Source organism: Limanda limanda, chromosome 10 (assembly GCF_963576545.1).
Source record: "Limanda limanda chromosome 10, fLimLim1.1, whole genome shotgun sequence".
NCBI lineage: Eukaryota > Metazoa > Chordata > Actinopteri > Pleuronectiformes > Pleuronectidae > Limanda > Limanda limanda.
This window is the reverse complement of record NC_083645.1, coordinates 17,850,630-17,875,981: the sequence shown is the minus strand read 5'-3', so window position 1 is coordinate 17,875,981 and position 25,352 is coordinate 17,850,630. Positions and strand designations below refer to the sequence as shown.

General features: G+C 41.9%; 2 protein-coding genes across 2 annotated transcripts; one reads left to right on the top strand and one right to left on the bottom strand.

Moving 5' to 3' along the window:
- Nucleotides 1-1,549: 1,549 nt before the first annotated feature.
- ubl3b (ubiquitin-like 3b) lies at nt 1,550-11,078 on the bottom strand. The gene is made up of 6 exons (XM_061079368.1): nt 10,948-11,078; nt 10,301-10,414; nt 6,504-6,612; nt 5,413-5,499; nt 3,711-3,788; nt 1,550-3,153 (listed from the first exon to the last, which is right to left on the bottom strand). The coding sequence occupies exons 2-6, from the start codon at nt 10,325-10,327 to the stop codon at nt 3,101-3,103; spliced, it is 354 nt and encodes a 117-aa protein (XP_060935351.1). The 5' UTR covers nt 10,328-10,414; nt 10,948-11,078; the 3' UTR covers nt 1,550-3,100.
- A 3,693-nt stretch (nt 11,079-14,771) lies between these two features.
- On the top strand, nt 14,772-23,559 carry foxo4 (forkhead box O4). The gene is made up of 3 exons (XM_061079792.1): nt 14,772-16,717; nt 17,782-19,421; nt 19,878-23,559. The coding sequence occupies exons 1-2, from the start codon at nt 16,265-16,267 to the stop codon at nt 19,393-19,395; spliced, it is 2,067 nt and encodes a 688-aa protein (XP_060935775.1). The 5' UTR covers nt 14,772-16,264; the 3' UTR covers nt 19,396-19,421; nt 19,878-23,559.
- Nucleotides 23,560-25,352: the final 1,793 nt, after the last annotated feature.

Sequence of the window (25,352 nt, the reverse complement as noted above, 5' to 3'; positions counted from 1 at the left end):
ATAAATAAAATAAATAAAATAAATAAAATAAATAAAATAAATAAAATAAATAAATACAAACAAGGGCAAACAAGGGCTTTTTAAAAATGTTGTAGGCTTGTGTAAAGGGTTTAATTGTGAAACTATCCAGTTTTGAAGGTAAAATGGGACTGATTCATTTTAGATTAGCTAGATTATCATTAATTTATTGTTAATAGAAAATATTTGTAAGATTTTTGAATCATAATGGCATGGAATAGCATGTTATCACCAGGATTGCTCAACCCTGGAAGGTACCAACTATAAAATACAATTTCTAAAGTTTCTAGGACTGCCAAGCAGCACTGGGCAAGGGGACTGTTGAGCCATTTTGCGACACCCATTGAAAATTCTTGCAGCCCTCAAAAAGCCAATTAATTTGCCTGAATAATAATCCTTACAATTTCAATAGGGCCTCACTGTCTGTCAGCGCCTTACAATTTCAATAAGTCATAATTTCAGTCCAGATGACACCAGGCCGGGAATCTTGTCTTACATGTCTAGTTTGGAGTCGATTGGACCATGTTTGTCCGAAATACACAACCTCGTGTTTTGATGGCGTGTAATCAAACTTTGAAGCCCCACCACGGTCACACCATGTGACAAAAACGCGAAATTCTAGGTAGTTTATATCTCCATCTTGTTGTGATGACACCCACCTCAATTTGAAGTTGATCTGATGAAATCCCTGGAACAAGTTCGTCAAAGTAAAAATGTGGGAATTGCCAAATTGACCACAAATTCCAAAATGGTTGACTTCCTGTTGCCTTTTTCATAATGCCCTTCCTGTATACTTTGGTCGGATTTGAGCACGTCTAGGCCCTGAAAAAGCCCAAAAAGGGAAATAGAAATCCTTTGAAATACAATAGGGCCTCCCACCGTAGGTGCTCGGGCCCTAATAAACACAATTTATTCCAATCCTCCAAAACACTGCAGCTGAACACAAGGACTATCACTCATTAGACTCACACACAACCACTGCCACCTAGAGGCAGATACATAAAACTACACTTAGTTTGATCATAATGGCCTTTGAAATAACAGCATAACAAATAAAATACTTACCTGATGTGTATAATACTTCTATATATACACGCATACATATATGCATTATATATTAATAGATTAATTAATCCTTAACCATTTTTGCACCTTTCCAGAAATGGCATCATAAAAGCACTTCATGTTCTGATTTTGTATAATGCTGAATTAAGTTGTTTTATATATTTCATGTAATAATTATATCATATTGAATTGAGTAAACAGTTTATACAATAAATTACAATGTAGTAAACTTTAGCCACAACTGTTTGGACAATTAATTATTCCTTTAATTAATGCTTAAGAATAATTTGCAGGGTCGTTTTTGGGTCGTCTGATATTTAAATGTTTCAGTCTCGGTCTTTTGACTGGACAAAAAAAGATCTTTGAAGATGATACTTTAGACCTAAAAAAATAGAAAATAACTATGAATAATTTCATAATTTTGTTGCATTTTGAGAAACTGTAGAACAGGAATCAAAAGCTGCTGCCTTATTTAAAGATTTATTAATTTATAATACAAGCTTTTATGTAGACCACATTGCATTTTAGTTTTTACATTTATTCATACTGAGCTAAACTTCATAGCAGTGACATTGATTGACAAAAACACAAACCAAAGGACACTCAATGGAAGGAATCAAAAGGTTTCCAACTGTTTCTGAAGAAACCGCAGCCCATCAACACTCCCAGTGCACCACCTCTTTAAGACCACATGCCCTCGCTAGTCTTCAAACAGTATGCCACGTGCATCACACACCCTCAGACTCTCACTCACACACACACACACACACACACACACACACACACGCACGCACGCACAAACTCACCCACACTAAAATTCAACAAATACCTATACACAAGATAAAAATTGATAAATTTAAATTTCAATATTAATGATATTACTGAATTCCACAATAAAAGGCAAACAAGAAGTAAAGACAGCATCCAAATGAAAGGAGGTGAAACACCACCAAAAATTTCCTTTTTACTCTTCGCCTGAGTGGGAGAAAACTTCCCCCGCCTTGTTTTCAGTGTCCAGTAGAGGAGGGTCTCACAGTGACCACTCGCCTCCCTCCCGTCTCCGCTCATCTTCTTCCTTCTGCATTAACGTGGCCCACTGTGTCGGTGCCCTTTGCAAGGGGAACGTTGAAGGTCTAGTCAGTAAAAGTCACCGGCAAAAGTGGGAACACGACACCAGATGGCACAAGAGCAAATCCTCAGCTTCCTCTGAGGGTCTGCACTATGAGTCTGTTCCTGTTCCCCGTGGACCTGTACATCCCTCAGGTGTTTACGCTGCTAATGAAAGTCTTTTCTCCATTGGTCCGTTGCTGGGAACAAACAGGATGCAGGAGATCGCACAAACGCCACTGGTGCTGATACAGACCTAACAGTTTAGTTAATAAGAGGCAGACACAGTCTATGAGGAGGATGGCACGTTTTCTACCACCTGGGGAACTGAGGTCTGTTCATCAAAAGAAGAAAATGTCATGAGGGAGGAGAGGACGACACAATAAACACTTCGGAGTTAACAAACTGGTTAAGTGCAATGAGAGGGTTAACACCATCGAGTAAAGACCTGGGGAAACATCCATGTGACTAGTAGGGAAGGGTTAAAGCCCACACATCCTTTATAGCACGTCAGTGTCCATGAAGAGGGATGAGTTCCTGGGTCCTATTCACAACGTATGACAGCTCTTTAAAACTTGTCCAGCAGCAAAGGTATTGTTTTATGTCACGATCTTCAAATAAAAAGGAGAAACTACAGCAAAACTCTGCAGATAAGGTAAAAGTTGTGGGGGGGAGGGGGGGGTAACAGTGAATATATATTGGCACAAAAACAAGCCTCCGATTGGACAAGAGTTCAACCAAAGAGGGTAATGGCCCTCCCGACCAGACTTCCTGCGATTTACTCCAGGTCCACAGCTGATTGGATGACAGGTAGGAGAGAGCAGAGTGTACGCATGTTTATATGTGTGTGTTATGTTCGTCAGTTATATGTGAGGCCTGGGTAGAAGGGAGGGGGCCGTTCTCTGTTGCTTTACAAGAGGAGGCAGCAGTTGCTCTCTGTGGTTTTTTCTCGGTTCCTTTGACCTACAAAAGGAGAGATGCAGTGTGAGATACAAACATCCAGCTGAAACCAGAAGAAAACACAAACACAGACGCCGCACGCGAGACAAGGCGGCAATAGCGGCATCGTGTTAATGAAAGGTCAAGAAAAAGGACCAATGACCATGAAAAACAGACCTGGGGGAGAAATAGAATACATAATGTAGAATTACAGCTGACACAGATAAGGAGCTCAAAAAGACTAAATGACGAGTTCTTCTCAGGGAAACTTTCCCACTCAGACGATTAATAAAAGCCATTTTCAGACATGACCTCCGCAGGATGTCCGCAGAATTGGATCCGGATTTTCACATACGAACAACGCAGCAGGAGAGTCTCCGCTCCAGCTGGAGGTTCTCCGGAGTTCAGAGCGTGTCGAAAAGCAGCTTAAGGGACAGACTCTCAACAACAGAGGGTTCATCTTACGATCAGGGTTGTTTTTACTAAACATGATGTGTAGTTGTCTGAATCCTGATACAAGTTAATACTTATATACTCTCTGAATAAAAGAAAGATAAATGAGAAAAATGAAAGATGCTCACCATGAGAGTTGGGCTCTGGAAGAGTCTCCCTGGCAACCAAATGCATGACAGTCGTTCGACCAGGTGGCAGCTTCAGAGCTGATGACACAGAGATGATTTATCATTGTTTAGCTGCATTTAATTTAATATAAACATATATGATACAGATATTTATATATATAGACCTAAGGTGGCTAAGCCTATGAGAATTATATGATGAACCACAGAACCAGACCATCTGATGGTGGTCCGTACTTCCCAGTTCTTATTGGCATATGTGCAAACCAGGTGAGGGGGCAGCGAGTCCATGAGGTCAAAGGTTTAACAGGATTAGAATAATCAAATCAGACCTGCTGTGTTTTGACTCAGCTGCTCATTTGTGAAACTGTGTTCACCTCAAGTTTAGGAAGGACATCAGGTAAGCGGAAAAAAAAACAACTCACCACAGATGCAGGAATTTTGTCATATCATGTATATTTGATACTGGATGAGGTCATTAATACTGTGTTTGAAGATATTTACCTTGTATAATTTACCTAATATTATTTCTAATTCTGAATGTATTGATTATACTATTATAAAGTTCTGTTGTTGTACCTGTAACTCTTTTATCTCTACTTCTCATCTTAAATATGATAAACCAGACATACCATCTGCCTCAGGAGTTGCTCATTGTATGAACTGTTGGGTCTCTCTTTAAATTTAAGGACTTGACCTTTTTAATGTTTTGATTTGGCTCTTAAACTTAACTGAATGCCTTTTATTATAATTCATTCCTTATTTTGCCATGGATATTTTGTGTGAAGCACTTGGTGACATTGTTTAGATGCGTAAGTGCTATACAAATAAAGTTGTTATTATTATTTAAAACGCCACAGATGTCAGTGTTTTCTGTTTTTCTTTCTGAGACAGGCGTTTTGCACAACTAACCATTACAGCTATTGTAGATTTGATTTCTTATTTGTTTTCCTTTTGTTTACCAGTACTGATGGTAGAGCTGCTCGATTATGGAAAAAATCATAATCACGATTATTTTGGACAAAAACGTAATCCCGATTATTCAAACGATTATTAATATGTGCCCTTATTTTTTTTAAATGACTAACCGGAAGTACCAGTCACTTCCGGTTCCGGTAAACACCTATTACGGCTGCGTGTCTTATTTCTCCGTGAAACCATGCAGGATATCGGTGCCTGGTTATTCAAACCCTTAACACTCTCCATAAAAACACTTTGTAACTGAGAAAATTTCCTCTCAATATTAAATGCCAAATAATCGTTTCAACTCGATTATAGTAGTTTGGAGATCGTTTGATCCAATAATCGTTATCACGATTATATTTCGATTAATTGAGCAGCCCTAATTGATGGTCAGTTCTAAGTGCTCTAAGTAGGGGTGGACATCTGCTGAGTGGAAACAGCACTTTAAATATGTTGTGAAGTTAAAATCTACAGAACAGAACTGAAAGTTTCGGTATCAGTCTGAGCACAAGGTTCACATACTGTAAATCTACAGCTCTCAGCCACATTGTATGGCCTGAATGAGTGGATGAAATCCCCTGTTACCTTGTGATTGATGATCCAACTGAACACATGACGCCTGACAAAACTCCACCTACAAGGTAGCTGAAAGCTCTAGAAAGTTTCCAGTAAGTGGAATTTGTGTGTACAATTAATTGTCGCTCCACGTGAGTGTTGGCCAGATAGATGTTTTGTGTCTTACCTCCCAGGGTAACATTGCCATGAAGGAAGCGTCCCTGGAAGATGAGGCGCAGTATACTGGGGCTGCTCACCGTCTCCTCCTCCCATCCTGTCACAGAGCAGAGACACAAATGCATCACTATGGGTTTGATCAAACTATGTTCCCGTTCAACGGAATATAGCTGCTCTCAGATCTGAAACATGAACATGATGTCACATTAATGTCACATAATGTCACATTTTCTCATGCTGGAAATAAATTAAAGATAATCAGAGATTGGCAACCCCAAAAGATCAACGCTGCGGTTTGTAGTCTGATGGTGTGAAAATGTAGTAAAATGGTTAAGAAACCAGCAAGAATAACTAATCTACAGTTAAAAAGAACAAACATATCAACAGGTCTGCTCTGGACAGTGGTCATCGTCTCTTAATTAACTCAAATCAAGCATTTCTTAGGAGCCAAAATGCACAAACCCCAGTGTTTCAGCTAAACTAATATGTTAAATTATTTATATCTGGACTATTTAATAATCTAGCTCTGCTGTGCACTGTCACATTACATCACCTCAATACAATCTTACATATCACATTTAACCTGTTCAATTTGTGTTAGCCTGTGTTCATTTTGACTATGAAAATACACAGAGTATACAAGGTTTGTCCAAGGTGTGTCAACAAAGTAATAAAAATCAATGAAATATGTGTAGTCTTTAGTGTATTAGGTACACCGAGCTAAAACTAATGCAGTCTAATAAAACAGCTCGGCAACAAACCTTTATGAAGGTTATTATCAGTTTCTGTTGAAACTGTGTTGGACGGGTACTGATTCTACTGTGTGATTAATGTAGAGATTATTGTCAACAGTTCCATTGAATTGCAGTAGGATGTGCTGAAAGTTGTCCCTATTATTTTGTCTACCTCATTCAAATCACAGTGGGTAGACTAAACAGACAAAGTAAACAAACGTCATGCCAAGAGGATTTACAGCCAGGTTGTTGTATTAAACTGCATCAGACTGCTGGGTTACATAGTTATAGCTTGGTGTACCTAATAAACTGAAAAGTGAGTGCTAACTGCTAAAAACACAGCAAACTGAATCCTGTGAAGACATACCTGCAGGCCAGTTGTCAAACACGTGTTTGGCGATGTCTGTGGCCGAGTCATTTGGGGAGAAAGTGAAGTCTTGCGTTTTGCCGCTGACCAGGATAAGGCGGAGGTGCACCTAGAACAACAAACAAAGGCAGCCTAATCTCAGTCCATAGAACAGCTTCGTTAACCAACACCAAACCTCCATTAGAATTCTTCTTAATTAGTGGTGGTGGAATCCCTCCACTTCCTCTAACCTCCTCAGACATGAGGTGACCTTCAGAAGGCTGTGAAGAGACAGGCAATCCAGTCTAATTAGATTTATCCACACCAGATCTCCACCCTTCGACTGGGCGACTTCATTCACTGAGGGCTTACACTGAAGTGAGCCCCTGTTGCCGGGGACCACAACAGATAAGGGTGGGGCTGAGGGGGGAGAACACTGGCCCTTTAGTTCCAGGGTGCTGCAAGCTCCTCTCCGGGCTGTCGGCCTAATGCGATAACCCCAGGTGTCCCAGACAGCTCTGGGCCATGTTATTAAATTTACATGGCCAGTGCGTAGCCCTTAGGGGGGCTGTGCATGTGTGTGGGAGGGTCTTTAACAGTGGGGCTCCCTAGAAATGTTATCCTCTGGGCAACTACACACCAATCAGTTTAGCTGGAAAATACATATACACTAAAAATGAAAAACAAGTGGCTCATCTAGATTTCCTGAAGGCGTAATTATTGTACCAACATCAGGAAACCCACGGGGGACACTTCATACTCCTACTACAAGATTAAAAATTTGTAGCATCATTAAACATAACTAAGCATTTCAATTTAAATCAAGCATCGAGGTAAAATCATCAAACATTACACCTCCTTCCAGCTTCTAAATTGAAATGACTCCCTGATTTGTCTCATGTGGACATTTCACAGAAAAAGTGATATTGAGAAAACATCAAAATTGGATTTTGTAAAAGCTTGGAGGGAGTTTTCTGACATTTTATAGTCAAAATAATTAGAGAAAATAGATGGAAGGTTATATGATGGGTAGATGATGGTTGCACAAACATTAGTTGCATACCTTTATTGTTGAAAACAATACATGTACAACCATATGTTATTATTTATAACATTACAGCATCAAGGCGAAACAATGTGTTCAGTTTCTTTGCATCGGAAAGAAACGACCGCGGTTAAAATACTTTTCAGCTGTAAAGTGGGATTTTTACTTGATGAAGGGTTCAAGATGCATTATCAGGTCTTATCAAGCTTTAAACTGCTGTTAACATTCTTACGGGAGAGATAGGGAAGTACACACAGAAATGACTAGCACAAATGAACCTCAATAAATCATTTCAATGTGTTGTTACTGAACAGACGACGGCCGCTTTGCAATCACGTGTTAAGTTCATCCTTTTTAGTGGAGGAGGAATCACAGTGAGAAGATTTGCAGTGTTATCACTTTGTTTACTATGCTCCTCCATCAAGGAGGCTATGTTTTCTTTTGTGGCTGTTTCGCAGGATTACACAAAAACAACCCAAACAGATTTCGCAGAGGGATGGGGAAAAACACAAGCATGAATCTATTGAGCTTCCCTTCGGATTCAGATCAGGGAGCTGATCCAGGATTTTTTCCCCACTTTGTTTAACATGGCAAAATAGGGTGAATTTGTAACTTTTCCTTGATTTCCCATTGAATATTTTGTGCAATTTGTTACAGAACCAATTAAAAGTAACAATCTTGTTAATTTAGTTGTGGTTTCATGAGGAGACTGATGGACCTTGGCAGATGTTTACGCTCTCCTGAGTACCATTGTGGTTTTAATTGAAAGTGAGAAGAATACTGAGAGTCTTCCTAAAACTTCTCACTATCAATTAACACCAGCACTGTACATATAAGGGAAAACAACAGCAGCCAGTCTCAGCCGTCACAGTGCCCACACGATATGTCCATCCAGATGCATAGTTGCATTTCTGTGTATGTTAGCTACAACAGAATCTTGGAGGCCTTTACCCAGAAACAATACTGGGACTTTAAGGTGTGCACACAAAGCTGAATACACCGATCATCAACAGTAAAGGATTTGAGATCACGATTTTATATTAATTTGTCCAGTTATTCTTTGTGGTCAGCTCGTTATCTGGGCTAAACCATCACTCTGAAGTAAATTATTGATCAATTTATGACCTCATCCAACATGTATGCGACAAGTACTTTTCCTTGTTAATCCATTAATCCATCATCTCTAATCAATCATGTCACTGCTTTAAAAAATAACTTTAGGAGTTAAAGAAAAACATCCCATCAACTAAATCTGTCTAGTGGAACATCTCTGTTCAAGAGTTGCAGACGGAATACATTTTTCTCTGACATGTGACCTTCTTAAAACAGGTTGAAAATGAACTTTCTCTGGTTCACAAATCACGGAGGAGAGAACAAAGAGACTTAACCACGAGGTGTGATGGGCAGAGTGGGACGTCCTCACTCTCTGATCTGTTTACAAATACAATCCTCCCTTGGTGGTCCCTCTGCCCTCCCCTCCCCCCTTCTGAACTGAATAACCCCAATGTGGAGTTACACACCACGTCATCATTAACAAGCTTTGTCACCATCCCTTTCATCCCCGGCAAAATAAAAACAAAGTCAAATCTGCCTGGTTGCTCATGGCAACGTCCTGTATCACAAATGTGCTCAAGGTTCTCCAATCCAACGCCAGACACTAAATTCTTTAAACACTGTTATGACTTTCTTTTTGAAGGGTTACCAGAGCTTTCAAAGGCTTATACATAATCGATGTTGGTCTGGTTTCCTAAAAACAACCCATTACAAGCCAATACCTCAGGCGAGCTGCCAAGAGAGACGATCCCGTAAATCACACGCTGCCTCGCTGTTAGTTGTTACCTGATGTGGTTGTCCTAGATATATGGTTTGATAATGTTGCCGTTTGTATATAATCGTTGGTTGTGTACCACAAATGCAAAGGTCTTAAGGCTTATCAGCAGATTATTTTCTTGAAAATGTTTGAGATTATAAATTCAGGGGAAACACATATATATAAAAAACGCCACCCATAGCATTTTCTAAGAACTCAAGGTGACATCTTCAAATGTTTTTTCATCTAATAAACACCCCCCAAACTCTAAAATGTGTTCATGTACTCATGTACATATTCACATTGAAATATTGGAACCAGAAATTTAAATTTTGGACAGTAATAATAATTATTGATTGTAAAATGTGTTGAAGAATAATTGCAGATACATTTTCTTAAAATGAAAGCAACATATTTCCCTTGTTGGACAACTGATGAAACAATAACACCAAAAGTTGTGTTGGTGACAGCTTCACGAATGGAAAACATTTTTTTATTAAGTGAATATTTACAGGTTATAAATTCAGCTGCCAAGTACAGTTAGCAGGATTTCGCCGCCTTTCTTTATTTCTGATCCGACTCTAAACGTATACTGTCCATTCCTATGGTTGTGTGGGTCAAGGTGGGGTGGAGGGGCGACTTAGCAGGAGGGTACAATCAATTGGCGTCTAAACCTTGAAAGGAAAGTAGGGCAACGTTTTAACAGAGATTAGACAGATGGTGTTCACAGGAACAGCAGCCCCAGGCCCAGCTAAGTGTTTGTGGGCACTGGCTAATCCATGATCGCCCCCAACCCCCAGACCCTGAATCATTTCAATTTGGGGGGGAATCGTTTACGAAAATGTAATCAGCATAATGACACAAGTGATATAAGTATGTGTGGGATGGTGTGGCAGACTCCGTGGGTGTGTGTTGACATTGGGACAAAACAATCTTGAGAAAGGTGGGCAGAGCCTCACTCACCATGTCGAGATCCCTCTGGGTGGTCATGGCTCAGCTGTGGGAGGAGGAGGAAGGACGTGGATCACAGAGAACGGGACCGGTTGTGGCTCAGCTGCGGGAGACGGGGCCAGAGCCCTGACACACAAACAACAGAGACACTGTGAGTCCGGATCCGGAGCCTCCGGAGCCTGGCACCGCAGCGGCACCGCACAGACCCGCAGACCCGGCGACCCCACACCTCTCCCCCGCCAGCACCTCCCCGACACAGCGGTATCACCCAATCACCAGAACACCAAGATAAATGGTCTGTCTCACCTCTATAAATAAAAAAATAATAATCCGAGCGGAGCAGCTCGAGTCTCTGCAGGTTAACGTTGAGCTAATGAGGCTAGCGGGCTAACGCAGCTCATATTAGCTCAACTCAACCACCGATGCTAATTAGCTTGGTTACAGCAATACAATAGATTTCTTTAGAGACATCTGTGGATAATGTCTGTCCCCGGGAGACACCACCGAGCTCCGGGTTTCCGTGCGGACAGACGTCGAAAATAAGCTGCGGCTAATAGAGAAGGCTAGCGCTAGCATTAGCCACTGCGTTAGCTTATGGCAAATCTGCGGTCGCTGGCTCGCTGGCTGAATAAATGTGACGTTCGCCTCGTCGAGCTCACCTGCATCGGATCAGGACGAGGGAATGTTGCCTCCAGTTGAGTTGACGAATCCGCGGGGAGCGATTTTCGTTGGGAAAATATCGAGTGCAGCCGGATATCGTTGACAGTTGGTATCGGTGGCTAATGGACGGGAAGACACCGGATGTCAGCTGGTTGTAAACACAGACAACGACCCGCAAAGCCCCTCTGGGAGTTGGAGTCCAGAACGAATCAGCTCAACCCCTGCGACAACATGGCTGATATTTATAAAAACATAAACTTTTCTGTGTCATTCAATTCCATTATAAAAGACGAGTAATTATTGATTTGTATGTTTTGAGACAGTTTGGATGCTGCAGAGGCTCAGTGGTAGAAAGCAGCTGGGCATTTACTTAAGCACAATTTTGAAATACTTCTACTCGACCTTAATATGTAATATTAGGTTACTTATATTCATACAGCACAAACAAATAAAGACAAGTATTTTTACTCCACTACGTTTGTAGTAGATACGTGCCTAGTTACTTATCTGATAAAGGTCAAGTGTGTAAGATTTAAGTAAAAGTTATCTATTGGCAGAAATTGAATATCAAATAATCCTAGTGGTGTTTTTACTAGTGTGTTTCATCTAAATTGTACACATTGTTGTTTTCTCTACGCTAGAATGGGCCCTTTATATTTAAACACTTTATACTTACAGCGGGAGCAGGTCCTCTCTACCGAGTCCGCAATGTTTTTTTACAGTAGCCCAGACTGGACAAACTAAACAGCTTTTGAGTTTTTATGACAACTGAAGGTCACCACAGGTTTTCTTTCATGCTAGGCAGAGGAGGGGGAGGTAAGGGGTGTTCAGCTGCAATATGCAACTACACCACTGGCTGTCACTAAATACTACACACTGAACCTTTAATGAGAGGTATTCTTGTCAAATACAATAAATTGTTGAAGAACAAGTAGTCCCCAACCATTTCAGCTTGTGCCCCAGATGTCTGTGTGTGTCTTGCAGTTTCACTGGAAAGGGATTTCCATGTAATCCAGTAGTTTACAGTTGACATTTCAAGGCCCGACTGATAAAACCCCAAACAACAGAAGAAAACAGTGGTAGCAGACGTTTGTCAAGTCAACATCCGCCAGATTTCTTTTGTGTTCCCTTGGGAGGCCTCAAACCGTAGGTCTGGGAACCACCGGACGAAATTACCAAACTGTAGCTATATAAAGTAAAGGTTAAATGCTCCTTACATATTCATGCATCTTCATTAATAGTCTAATATCTTGTATAAAAACGATACATCACCGACAGAGGCCATTTTCTGCAGAAAGAGCACATTCACTCTTGATATTTGATTCATATTTTGCCCAGAATCCTTCTTTACTTTTACTGAGGTAATGGTACTTATACATACACACAATGGAGTCCATATATGTTTACAGATTTTTGGCAGACAAAACCTCCAGAAGGTTGAATACACGTGGATCTTTCAAGGCTTAGTAATCCTGCTTGACGAGGTTATCAAATGTTGGCCTGTCTTGCACAGGCTGTGGCAGTGGACCAAGTGGGTGAAACAGGAGGATAGGATGAGGTAAGAATAGACTGAGATCTCACCGGTGAGTTTTTCCTGACTCCATTAAAAGAAGCTGCGGGCCCAGGTCTTTTCAGCTGCTTCATGCTTGTTGATATTATCTTTTTTAAATAATTTGTTCTGTCTGTACAGCTCAATTATAATTGATTTTCAAACAACCTCATCTTAAATATACAGCATGTATTTCTTTAACATAAAATTCAACAGATCTCAGTGTTTCCCTGTTCAACCTGAGTCTAAGAATTCGTAATTTTCATCAAGTCAGGCCCAGATCACCGGAGATCATGTATCAGTACAATGATCAAGCCGTAGGGAAATAGGTGTAAAATCCCAGCATTGAAACCACAGAGGAGACCACTGCAACCAAAGATCACAGATCTGTGGTGGGTCCTGACTAGTTCCTGCATGGTTACCTGCCCTCTGGTTCCTGATGTTAATCCCACACCCTGAGTTATAACGTTAGTCATAGCAGCACAAAAGAGAAATCTGGGGCCACACCTGGCTGTCAGACAGCTGGAGCCACAACAGTGTTTAAACAGGAAGCAACCACTTCTTAGTAATGACTCAGATAATGAGTAACAGTGCAGGAATTAACTTTGGAGATGTAAACTTTATGAGCTTCATAAAAGTACATTTCAAAAATGGTTTATAACATATTATTATATAATTGTGCACACACTGTAAGTTACATACAGCTGCTACTTCTTAACTTACTCAGAAAACCCCTCAGTGAAAAATAGGAAAAAACTTTAGATACCGGACAATAGCTGCGTCTAAGTTTTTTGTTTTCAAATTTACCATATCTGCTGAACAGGTAATTTTACTATTCATTAGATTCCTGTCAGGAAGCAAAACAAATTAAAATAAGATCAGTTCTGAATCACTGGTATCTGGCAGACTCAAAAGGAAATAGTTATTATGAATTAACTGAGTCATTCTCAAGACAAATGTGTCATATACAGCAGAAAATCTTTATATTATCACTTAAAATCCATAGAAGTGAAGAGGAATCTTGTCAAACCTCAAACACTACTTATACCTATAAAAAATTGGGAATATTTCAAGTTAAAAACTAAAAAAAAAGTTGTGAAAAGGAGGAATTATTACAGACAAAGCTCATTGATAATATGAGTAAATTACTTCTGTGTGAAGTCAGACTTGAAAAGTTGTGAATGAGTGAGAAAGAAGCAGGGGGGATGATGACTGCTTGGCAGTGATAGTAAACTATGAATTACACAAGATGTGTGTAGTGCAGTGTTACGTAATCGGACACAAGTTAGTACACAACACGAGGGCCAGTTAAAGTTATATTACAGATGCCGAGAAGGCAACCATGACGTCGCAGGGAAACACGATACAGAAAACCTCACTCGTACTGAGAATCCAACAGTCAACAGCTAATTCAAAACAGAAAAAATACTCTAAGAAAATGCAGGGCAAAGGCTTCTCAGACCTTTATATAGAAACTGAGTTATTTTTAAATCGCATCACTGGGTAGTGTTATTCAATTATACAATGTTTGTTTTGTCCCGTAATATTAATATAAAAGGCAATAAAATCTTAGTATAGATACATTTGAATCTGTACGTACAATAGTATTTACGAACAATAGAATCTGTCAAGTTATGAATTTATTAATTAAATGTGAAGTATTTTTAAGGTTTCTAATATTAGATCTGCATTTCAGCTTTATTTGCCATGTACGAGTACACATACTAGGAATTTGACTCCATTGCAGTATTTGTAGTTCAGTTGACTAACACAAATAGACATACAATTTCTAAACAGGTTCTGATATAAGGTCGGCACTTCAGTACTGTTAAAGCTCTCCTATGCATGTTGTATTTATTGCGTTTTTATGTTTCTATGTTCATTGTTTGCACCAATAACCAGAGCAAATTCCTTGTATGTGTGAACGTACTTGGCAATAAAATACTTCTGATTCTGATTCTGACATCAGGTCTGTACTTTGACTTGAGTAAAATTACTATCTTGTAGTTTTTTACATTGTTGGGCTGAACTTCCTCTACACACCCATATCTAAGTGGCCTACTTCTCCCACGTGTGACCGCGAATAGCCTTCTGCAAATAACCTAAGTTTACCTGCGGCTTAGCACACTTTCATACACGGTTACACAATGGACCGGGACAGGTACACAACGCCTCGCGGAGCCGCTGTTTACGCCCGAGCGCTGTCACGTGAATGACTCGCTTTCCCAGAATCCCGCTCGGCGCATGCGCAGTGCCCGCCGCCTGACAGTGGTAAACAGACGTCAGAAGGGAGTCTTCGCCTCGAGTCAAAACAAAACAAAACAAAACAAGTGAAAAAGACGGCGGAGGAGTGAGTATTTGGACCCTCACGACGACCGGAAGTCCCGCCGGACCCACCGCCCGTCCAGCGCGGGGACTTGGAGGGAGTTCCCTGCGGCTTTTCGCGGACTTTTCCCCGGATTGTAAACTCTGGAGCAGCAGGAGCTCGGAGCAGCTAACGTGACGGAGGCTGTCGTTTCCAAAGAGCCGACAGACCGCCGGAGGCCGCCCAGCTTCACCCAGCTTCACCCAGCTCCACCCGGCTCCAGCCAGCCCGCGGGGGGATCCGCTCCGGAGCCCGAGCACCGGGACGAGGCCGGTCCGAGCCGCGGGCCGAGCTCGACGGACGGCTTCTCCTCCAGCGCCTCCCCGAGCATCGTGTGGAGCAACATGGCAGATGGTGACATGTGTCTGTCCGCAATGTGGCGGACCTGAAGCCCGGACTTCTCCCACCGCTCTTCCATCCACTTCCTCACACTTTAAATAGCCGAACTCCACCGGACCACCGCCGGCGACGTGGGTTTGATTCCGCCCCGGTTCCCTCGCTCGACTTCCCCGCGTGTTCGGGCGCTTTAACCCGGAGGCCACTGCGAGGTTTTTACTCTTTTTACACTCGATGAACACAAAACCTCGGTTAATCTGCCCGTTCCCCCCCTGCTCCCTCCGGACTGATCTGTGACTGTCTGCCGGTCGTTTCAGGATTTAAAGAAAACTAAATCTTGTCTGGAGGTATTTTGTGTTGTGGAGCTCAGACATCACGTTGTTTACAAGTGCAGCCGGACAGGAGCCTGCTAATCCCCGTTTGTAACCTTTATGGTTTTATAGTAAAATACAACAACCTACTGGGAATTTTATATTTAATTTGATAAATCTGGTACGAAACTAACTTTAATATTTGTTAAAAAAAATATTTAAACCATTGCCTTTGAGGAATAGTTAAAATATACTATTTCTAAATTCTAACATTGAAAATTATATACTTTTAGTTTTAATTTAGAGGAAAGGCTTTGTTTTATACACATTTACATTCTTGATTGTATAATTCATCCACCGCAGAGGCTAAATCTGCATAGATCCAGATGTTGTGCTGCTCATCCTCACTCAGCCACTTTTGTTTTTATTTCATTCAAACAAAGAGACTGGCATCGTCCCAGCCTCCTTCATTCTATATAAATCAGAAGGTTTATGATAGTTACTATTAAGGAGATTATTTGGGTTCCCTAATCTCCAATCTGAGGATTAACGGAGGCTATTGGTGTGTCCAGATTACCACGTCTCTCTTCTAGGCCCCTCGGTGGGTGAAGCATCTTGTTTTTGTGTCGGGAAGTTTTGTCTTTTTTTTCTCCACGCATCTTCCGGCCTCGGAGTTAACTTGAAACTCTTTCAAAAGGTAAATGTTTTGAGTGGTCTTCCATCTTCGAGGTCGAGTGGAACCCCAGTGCGCCGCCATGGAGCAGACCTCCGTGCCCCCCATTGACCCAGATTTCGAGCCGCAGAGCAGACCCCGCTCCTGCACATGGCCGCTGCCGAGGCCCGACCTCTCGGTTGTCAAACCGGAGGGCGGAGACGGCCCGGAGTCCGCCGCCGGCACCCCCCCCGCCGACGAGGACAAGCCCGAGCCGCAGCCAATCACGTCCGAGCCCGAGAAGGCTGCGGCGGCGGCGGAGGGCGGAGCCGAGGGCGGAGCCGGGGCCGGCGTGGGAGGAGCCGGCGCGACGCCCCGCAAAGGCTCGTCCCGGCGCAACGCGTGGGGCAACCAGAGCTACGCGGACCTGATCAGCCAGGCCATCGACAACTCGCCCGACAAGAGGCTGACCCTGGCCCAGATCTACGAGTGGATGGTGAAGACTGTTCCGTACTTCAGGGACAAAGGGGACAGCAACAGCTCAGCAGGCTGGAAGGTCAGTGTGTGTGTCTGTGTGTGTGTGTGTGTGTGTGTGTGTGTGTGTGTATGTGTGTGTGCATCACTTAACAAGATGAACTGTAATGCTGGAATAAGTCATAGATGATATATCATTACACATGAAAGACTGAGTAACTGTACACAACTATATTCATCTGTTTGGTCTCGTTAAATAAACGAAAATACTTTCAATTAGAACATATCAAAGCAAGCACAACAACCAATATCTGTATATGACATCATATATATTACCAAACTGTAGCTATATAAAGTAAAGGTTAAATGCTGCTCACATATTCATGCATCTTCAATAATAGTCTAATATCTTGTATAAAAACAATACAACAGAGGCCGTTTTCTGCAGAAAGAGTACATAAACATGTAAAATATAAAGACAAATCAAAAACAAGGCCAATAGTAACAACAATAAGTCTTTAATAGTAATAATAATAGCCTTGTAATAGTGGCAGGAAGTGGTTTGATATCACAGGTAACATTCATTAGAGGATATGAATGTGTACAGCTGGAGAAGGAGCAGAGGAGAGAGGTGCATTGTGGGAAGTCTCAATCACACCTGAGCCAGCCCTAACTATGATATTCAGCAAAACGGAAAGTAAACATGGTGAGGGTACCCCCCCCCACTTTTGCAGACAGGAACCATAAGTCGGTCTCTAAGTGCCTGGAGTCTGACCATTAAAGACTTGCTCGATGGGAAGAATTTAAAATTCTATTACGGATTTTACAATGAGTCAGTGCAGTGAGGCGATTACAGGAGAAATAATATATTCTAATGTATCTAGGATGTAAAATTAATCATTGTGTTACAACAAGACAAATGTAAACATTCAAGGATATTCTGAAAAAAATATATAAATTACAGTGTGTAACACGAGTTTTCTGCTTCCTTTTGATGAGAAAATTTAATTTTCTATATTATATTGAGGTGTGCCATGTTTTAGTTTCTGTAGAATCACTTAAACTTTGACCGTGGCTAAGTATGTTTATTACCAAGTGTATCTATCTATCTTTAATCTGCTTATCTTTGCTTCTCCCTCTTATCAGAATTCCATCCGCCACAACCTATCACTCCACAACAAGTTCTTGAGGGTACACAATGAATCCACAGGAAAGAGCTCCTGGTGGATGCTCAACCCAGAAGGAGGGAAGACCGGGAAAGCTCCTCGGCGCCGAGCCGCCTCCATGGACAACAGCAGCAAACTGCTGAAGAGTCGGATGAGGGCCAAGCAGACCAAGAAGCAGGCGGGAGCAGCCGGCGCTGGAGGGGCGCTGCAAGGTGACGGCAGCACCGGGTCAGGAGGTGCAGACAGCCCGAACTCCTCCCAGCAGTTTCCCAAATGGGGGGTCAACAGCAGTAGCCCCTCCCCCCGCGGCAGCCTGGATGACTCTGACATGTGGACCACCTTCCGTCCACGCACAAGCTCTAACGCCAGCACCCTCAGCGGTCGTCTGTCCCCCATCGCTCCTGGACAAGAGGACGACGACAACCTGCCTGAGGACGGACTGCTGGGCAGATACGCTTCCAGGAGCTTGACCCCCACCCTCACCGAGACCCTCATGGAGGAGTTGGATCTGATCGATGGCCTCACGCTGATGACCGGGCAGCAGGGAGGGGCCAGTCCCAGCACAGCCCCACCGGCTCCTCCCACTCCGCTGCCCTCCGCCTCCACCCTGCTGCCCCGGGGCTCCAGCTTCTCCTCCTTCCATCAGCTGCAACAATCCAGCCTCCCGCAGGCCCCCCCCAACACCGGGACCCAGGCCTCCATCTCTCAGTGCGGACCCGGCAGCAAGGAGCAGACGACCTTCAGCAATTCCCTCTTCAACCCCATGTCTAGCTCCAGCTCTCGTAGTGCCAGCCACTACAGCACCCACGTGCCCTCCAGCCTGGAAGCCCTGCTCACCTCTGACTCCCCCCCTCCGAGTGATGTCATGATGACCCAGGTGGACCCCCTCATGCCTAGTCCTGGAGGGGTGGGCCTGATGAATTTGGGTTTATCTGTGGTGGGTGTGAGGCCCAAACCCAATCAGCTGCTGTTGGGTAAGGGGCTGGAGCCGAACACCGTGGCCCCCATGGCACTTCAGGCTCAGATGCAGCCTCAGCAGCGTCACCTTCTCCAGCAGCACCAGCCGCACCAGCAGCAGCAACATCAGCAGCAGCAACATCATCATCATCATCAGCAGCAGCAGCAGCAGCAGCAGCAGCAGCAGCAGCAGCAGCAGCAGCAACAGCAGCAGCAGCAACATCAGCAGCAGCAGCATCAGCAGCAGCAACACCAGCATCACTCTCAGATGGGGTTGGGGATGATCCTCTCAGGTATGTCTCAAGACCTGCCACAGCTCTCCGCTCTCAAAGCCCAGCACGCCGCAGGGCCGGCGCTGGGCTCTCTCTCTCTCCATGGAGGGCCCGGCGTCAGTCTGCAGGCGATGGGTCAGTTCGGAGCTCCGTCCTGCTTCTCCGCCGGTCAGGACCGACTGCCCACAGACTTGGACATGGACATGTTCACGGAAAACCTGGATTGCGACGTGGACTACATCATCAACAGTGACCTCATGGACGGAGACGGCATTGATTTCAACTTTGACCCCATGCCTGGAGGCCAAAGCTATGCCGGGCCGGCCACCACACAGGGCTCCGCCCACAACTGGGTCCCCAGCTAATTCCTCAGCTGACAACGCAAAGCTAGGTAAACTGATCACTCCTCCATCACACTGATGATTCTTGTTTTTATAGATTCATCTACTGATTATTGATTTTTATATTCCATAAATGTCAGAGGATAGTGAAAAATATCAAAAACGTTTCCCAGAGCCCAAGGTAAAAACTCCAGAGGATTTCTTCATCTGTTTAAAACTAAAAGATGTTAAAACAGCTTTAGAAAACAAGAAAAAACGTAAATCAGTACATTTTGGCATCTGAAATTATTAGAATTTTTTCAATTTTGGCTCAACATTAATTTGATCATTCATAAATGTTCTGCTTCTAAAACGTGAAAACCTGCTGCTTCTCTCTGTTTAATATCATCGTAAACTGAACATTTCATTTATTTTACATTTATTTGTGCACAGATAAGCACATGAAATGATTTGTTATTTATTTCACGAGATGATGTTAGATTTCTCTTCATCCTCTAATCTTGCAGGAACTGATCTCCAATGAAGATGACCTCACAATATGACACGACCGGTGCATTCCTCCTCCCTCACGATGGCTGATTCTCAACCTCAACACTTCCCTCGGACTAAACCACACCTCACTCATGTCCTGTGCCAACACTTGCAGAGGACCGGGAGGAGATGACGCAGGCTACTATGCACAAAATCTCTCCTTTTTTTAATAATAACACTTGCAACAGTTTGGCTGCTAGCCATTTTTACCTTTGAATTCAAACCGTTTTTTTTCTAAGACTTGTGAAATAATGTTTTTAGAGTGAAAAGACAGATCACGAGCTCCCGCCTGCCAGGGGTTCATATTACAGTTGTGTTTCACCACAATAGCTTTAGGGTCGGTACGGTACCCCCAACCCCCCCCGATCTCGATGGGTTTGGTTTTGAATACTCTACGGACTGTGCGTCTTTGGAGAAATGGCCAGTTTCCCATCGACACTTGCATAGCCGGACTTGCCAGACCAGATGCCGTTTGATCGTCTGAGCAAGGTGCACTTACTCGGCCGCACCAGCTCAGATCAACTCCCGAGGAAACATATCGTCCTCCGTGACAACACATGACTGCGGTTGTGAAGAGGGGAAAAATAAAGACCGGACGACTGGAGATATAAAAATGTTTGATTGAACATCGGCTTACGTCTGGCCCAATCGTGTACTGAGACTAAGATCATACGTACGATTCATTTTCTCACTTTAGAGGAAAGAGTTACAAGTTTATTTTTTTTGGTGTAGGGCTGGGCGATACAGTAAAAAATGTTAGATTTCATATCAGTTGAAATCGACAATTATCATGATAAACATCCAATTATTGTTTATCCCAAGTTTAGAGACTGATTCTTGCTCCTGTTTGACAGTTAATGAAACTGTGGCTCTTGTTCATGGGCGGAAAACAGCGAACAGCGAAACATTTCACAAATCTGAGGTGGACCATTCAAAACGATGACATGTGTTACACCTCACAAGCCTGCACAATGCATAAGCATCACATTGATAAAGAATTAACTTTTGTAATGTTGCTATTGAAGAACATTGCATCGCGATATTTATACTTATTGTTTTATCGCCTAGCCCTACTGTGGTGATTCACCTAAGAGGGTATGTTTTTGCAGTTTGGCATTTTTCAATCCAGTGTGGTGAGATAGACGTGAGTTAGAGGGTGTTTTTTATTTTTATTTTTTAATCCCTGATGTGCAGTTAAACTAAGAAAATGAAGAAATGTGATTTGTGACATACACAGGGCATTCAAGGGTAAATTTATTTGCCAGCGAGTGATTGGTTGGCCAAGTATTACATTGTCTTAAACAGCAATATGCCTCCACTGTCGAATGGTCTACCTGATTTAATTTTCCTTCTTCTTTCTTTTTTATGTTCTTCCCCTCGAGCCTGTGCATTTTCAAAGCACTTAGGTTTCCTGCGACACAGGGACCCCAAACTAAGAGAATACACGTTACGGTTGTACCATTTCATTATAAAAGAGTTTAAATCCTGTATAAAAAAACAATACAACATGTAATGTACACATTGCACATGTACATGATGACACGCTATGCAGATTTATCAGGAGAACAAAATGAAATCTTGAAGGAAATTTGAAAAATCACTTCTTGAAGGTTTTTGCTATTTAACATTTTCCTGATATTTTGTCTAGGGGTGGGGGGAGGGGGGGTGACGGAGATATGGCGGCCTCACGTCAGAAAAATCCTCTCACACTTTAATTATTTAGCTCTAATAATCAAGAAATTAATTCAATGTGTTTGAGATGTACGAAAAAAGAAAATATATTTGATTATAGTTTTAATATACAATTTAGATGGAGGTAATAAATGAGATATTAATACATATGAATATATTACTAATGACACGTGATTTTTTTTACATTGGAGGAAGCATTTTTAGATCATTTTTAACGGTAATTTTCTATACTTTTATTTTTGTAAAGGATGAGATGCGTGTAGATTGTTTTTTACATAACCAAAGGAACACTAATATTTGCATTCGCATGGCATTTAGGGAGCTTGGGCCTGACACAGCATCTCGGTGTACATACGCTTAGCAACAGACGCCGCCTGTAACGTGAAATCTGACGCATCAATACTTGACCATTTAAAAATTCCCGATTGTCTGCCTCATTATTTTATAGCATTAGTTGTGGATGCGATTGAAAGAGATCTGTGCTGAAGCGTGGCACGATGTAAAAAAAAAAAAAAAAAAAAAGAACGCCTGTGCCACTTTCTCATCTCAAAACGAGACTAATGCAACCGTTACCTCTCAGGGTCGCTCAGAAGAAAAACAACTCCGCACAGATCTAATCAGAAAACATGATAATAGCAAAAAAAATTAAAAAATGATGATTTTACTCTGTTACAACAGACTGGAAACCAATATCTTTGTTTTAGTTTTTCCTGGAGACATTTCTGTTGATCTCACGTTTCACTTCCCTCTCTAGAGTAACCTCTTCTCGCTCTCCAGTCACATTTATCAGCACTATCCTGTCCCACGTTCTTTTCATTTTTTTTGGACTGCCAACATTTAAAACACTATAGCATGATGTTACTCTGTAGCAGGATGTCTCTCTCACCTCAAGGACTTTTATTTGGTGATCTCCCCCTTTGAAAAGTTTGTGTTTTGTGTTTGTATGTAAAGACTTTGTTCATAAGCGTCAGGTTTCCTGTGAATCAGAAATAACATCCCAACAGTTAAACTCCTAATATTCATCATTTCACCGTAGCTATGTGAATACGTTAGCGTCTGATTTATACAAAGCACTCTCTCGTTTTTCCACACGTGTATTGTGTTTTATTTTTGGTGCTAGATGTCATATCCGTGACAGAACCTGGAGTATGCCATGACGCAGTGGCTGCAAATCAGGGCCTTTTGAATCTTTGAATTTTCTGTATTCAGCGCAAGGATCTTGATTTGGTGTCGTTGCAGAACACAATCAAGATCCTTTCCCTTTTGTTTTATGTTTTTTTTAAATATATATTCAGTATATAATTACCTTCCCCCAACCTGGTCACTTAAATCGATCTAAAAAACCAAGGGCCAGCTTTTTAAATCTGCATGATTTTCTTATTATTTTAAAAACATAGCATGTTATTTTAGGACGTTGTACTTGCAACAGACCCCCCGTGTTTTTCCTCACTAATGGTCAGGTGGAGATGTTAACTGTGGATAGGACGGACCGCAGCATGTGAACGTGGTTGGTTTGTGAGAATCAGCTGCAGCAGGCTTTCACGTCTCTAGTTTACTGTTGCCGCCTTAAAAAAAGGGCAGATGTGGTATTATGACTTCCCCTTGTATCTCCCCCTCCAAGTAATTAAAACTATCTACATATTTTCCTTCAGTTTCCTTATAAAGTAGCCATTAGTTCCTGTATTTTTGCTTTGAAAATTAAAAATTTGCCCCATTTGATACAGTATTTTAGTATTCGGCAAGGGTTGTTTTTTTTATTTTCATTTCCATAGGGAGGTTGGGGCGGGCAGGGATTGATAAGTTTGTGGATAAGCCAATTATGTTTATGATTTTGATTAAATGTCGATAGTTGTTCTTTTCTCCCCCCCCCCCTCTTCATTCGTTTTCTTTCTTTACTCCTTGTAAAGTCAGCCAGCGATGACGAACAGTTCTGAACAGCAGAAATAAATTCAATAAACTGTTTAACCCACTTTGTCTGAGTTGTTGGTGCAAATTGAGTTTTGATGCTTCAGATATGGTGCTCTTTCAGCTCTGCCACTGGGGGGCGCTGCTTTACAGGAATACTACTGCAAAGTATTCATCTAACCCAGTCTATGATGTAACCACACAGCTACAGTATCTACGATAATTTTTATATATAAATAAAATTAAATATAATTTTGGCAAATATGGTTTTATTAAAAGATTTCAATTTTAGGTTCACTCGTTTTTTCTGTACTTTGTTCAAAGACAAAGTTCGTCTGCAGATCAAGACAGGGAGAGGTCTTCTGTTAAAATGAAATGTAGGTGGCTTTAAATAATCAATATATTAATGTGAATTTCACGTAAATGTTACATGTTCCGTCACCACAATGTGTTTGGACAAAACAAATCAGAGGAAACTCAAAAGTTCAGCGTGTTTTTAACCAGAAGAACCAGATTTTCATTCATGCCGTCATCTCCTTTGTTTGCATTATTGCAATTCCTCCTTCAACTGCCTGAGCCGACAGTCTACAGCTCGTCCAAAACGCAGCAGCCAGACTCCCTAATCAAATCTGCTGACAGACGATGTGTTAGCCTACGATTTAAGTTTTCTTCAAAGGCATTTAGTTAATGTTAATAAAGAGGATCGTGTGATTTCTACATGGGTACAAACATGCAGCTTGTAGAACAGACCACAGGAGGCAGAGGTTATTTTCATAAAGCATCTTTATAGAAAACATTTCTTCACATTTTCAAAAAACATTTTTTTTGTTTTTCATTTGTTCTATTTTTTTTAAGTTAATTGTCCATTTTTTTTTATTCTGCTAAAGTTGAACTTTTTTTTAAACATCCATCTGTGTCAAAGGCTCTCGCTGAGTTGCTGGGGCTCGTAGATGATTTCTGATTTAAAAAACAAAACAGGCATACACAGCTGTAATATTTATCAGAAATGGCGCCGACCACCGTAAGAAAACACAGTTCTCATTCATGTGGGAAACAACACTTGTCAGGTGTCGGCGTTGCCCAGATGCAACCAAAGCCCACATTCAGACTCCAGGAGTCACAGCCCCCCCACTTCAGCTGCACTCCAGTTTAATCCTGAAGGCACCTGTATTAACAGCGCTTTGCTTTAGTCGATATGCAATTCTGTTTTCTAATCTAAACCTTATGTCTAACTCTAAAACAGTCCGACACACCTCTACGTCTACCCAGGCTGCAGCACAACAAGCGGGTCCTACCGTCACACCCAGAAACTAAACAGGAAAAGAACTCTACCGTTTACAAAAACTGTAAAAATAAAAGACAAAGAAAAGAAGAGTGTTTTAACAACTGGTTTGCACATTGTTCCTCTCTGAAAACTGTACCGTGGATTCTCACTTCGGCTTTGATACAGCTCACAAAAAAAGCTTTAGCACAAAGCAAAGATCTGAACCTAACCTCAACTCACGACCAGTGCAGATCGACGTCCGTGCCATTTTCACCAGCCAATTCATCACTAAGTTTATTTTTAATGACCTTTGGTCTGAAAGTCAGTATTTGATCATTTCTGAAGCATTTCAGTGCAAAAAAACCCAAATCATGCTGCAATTGACTCAGCCTTGTCCTAACTGTCAGAAACAGCTCACTGGCTGCTTCAGTTTAGTTACTAATGTTCTCATCAGGCGTAAATTGTGTCAAATCATTCATTGTTCAAAATGCTTCCAGTAAGAATATTCACTGAAATCTCTTGGATCAAGAAGAAACTTCACTCAGATCTGCAGCTGAGCACAAAAGTCTGAAAGCTTCAGGACAAACAG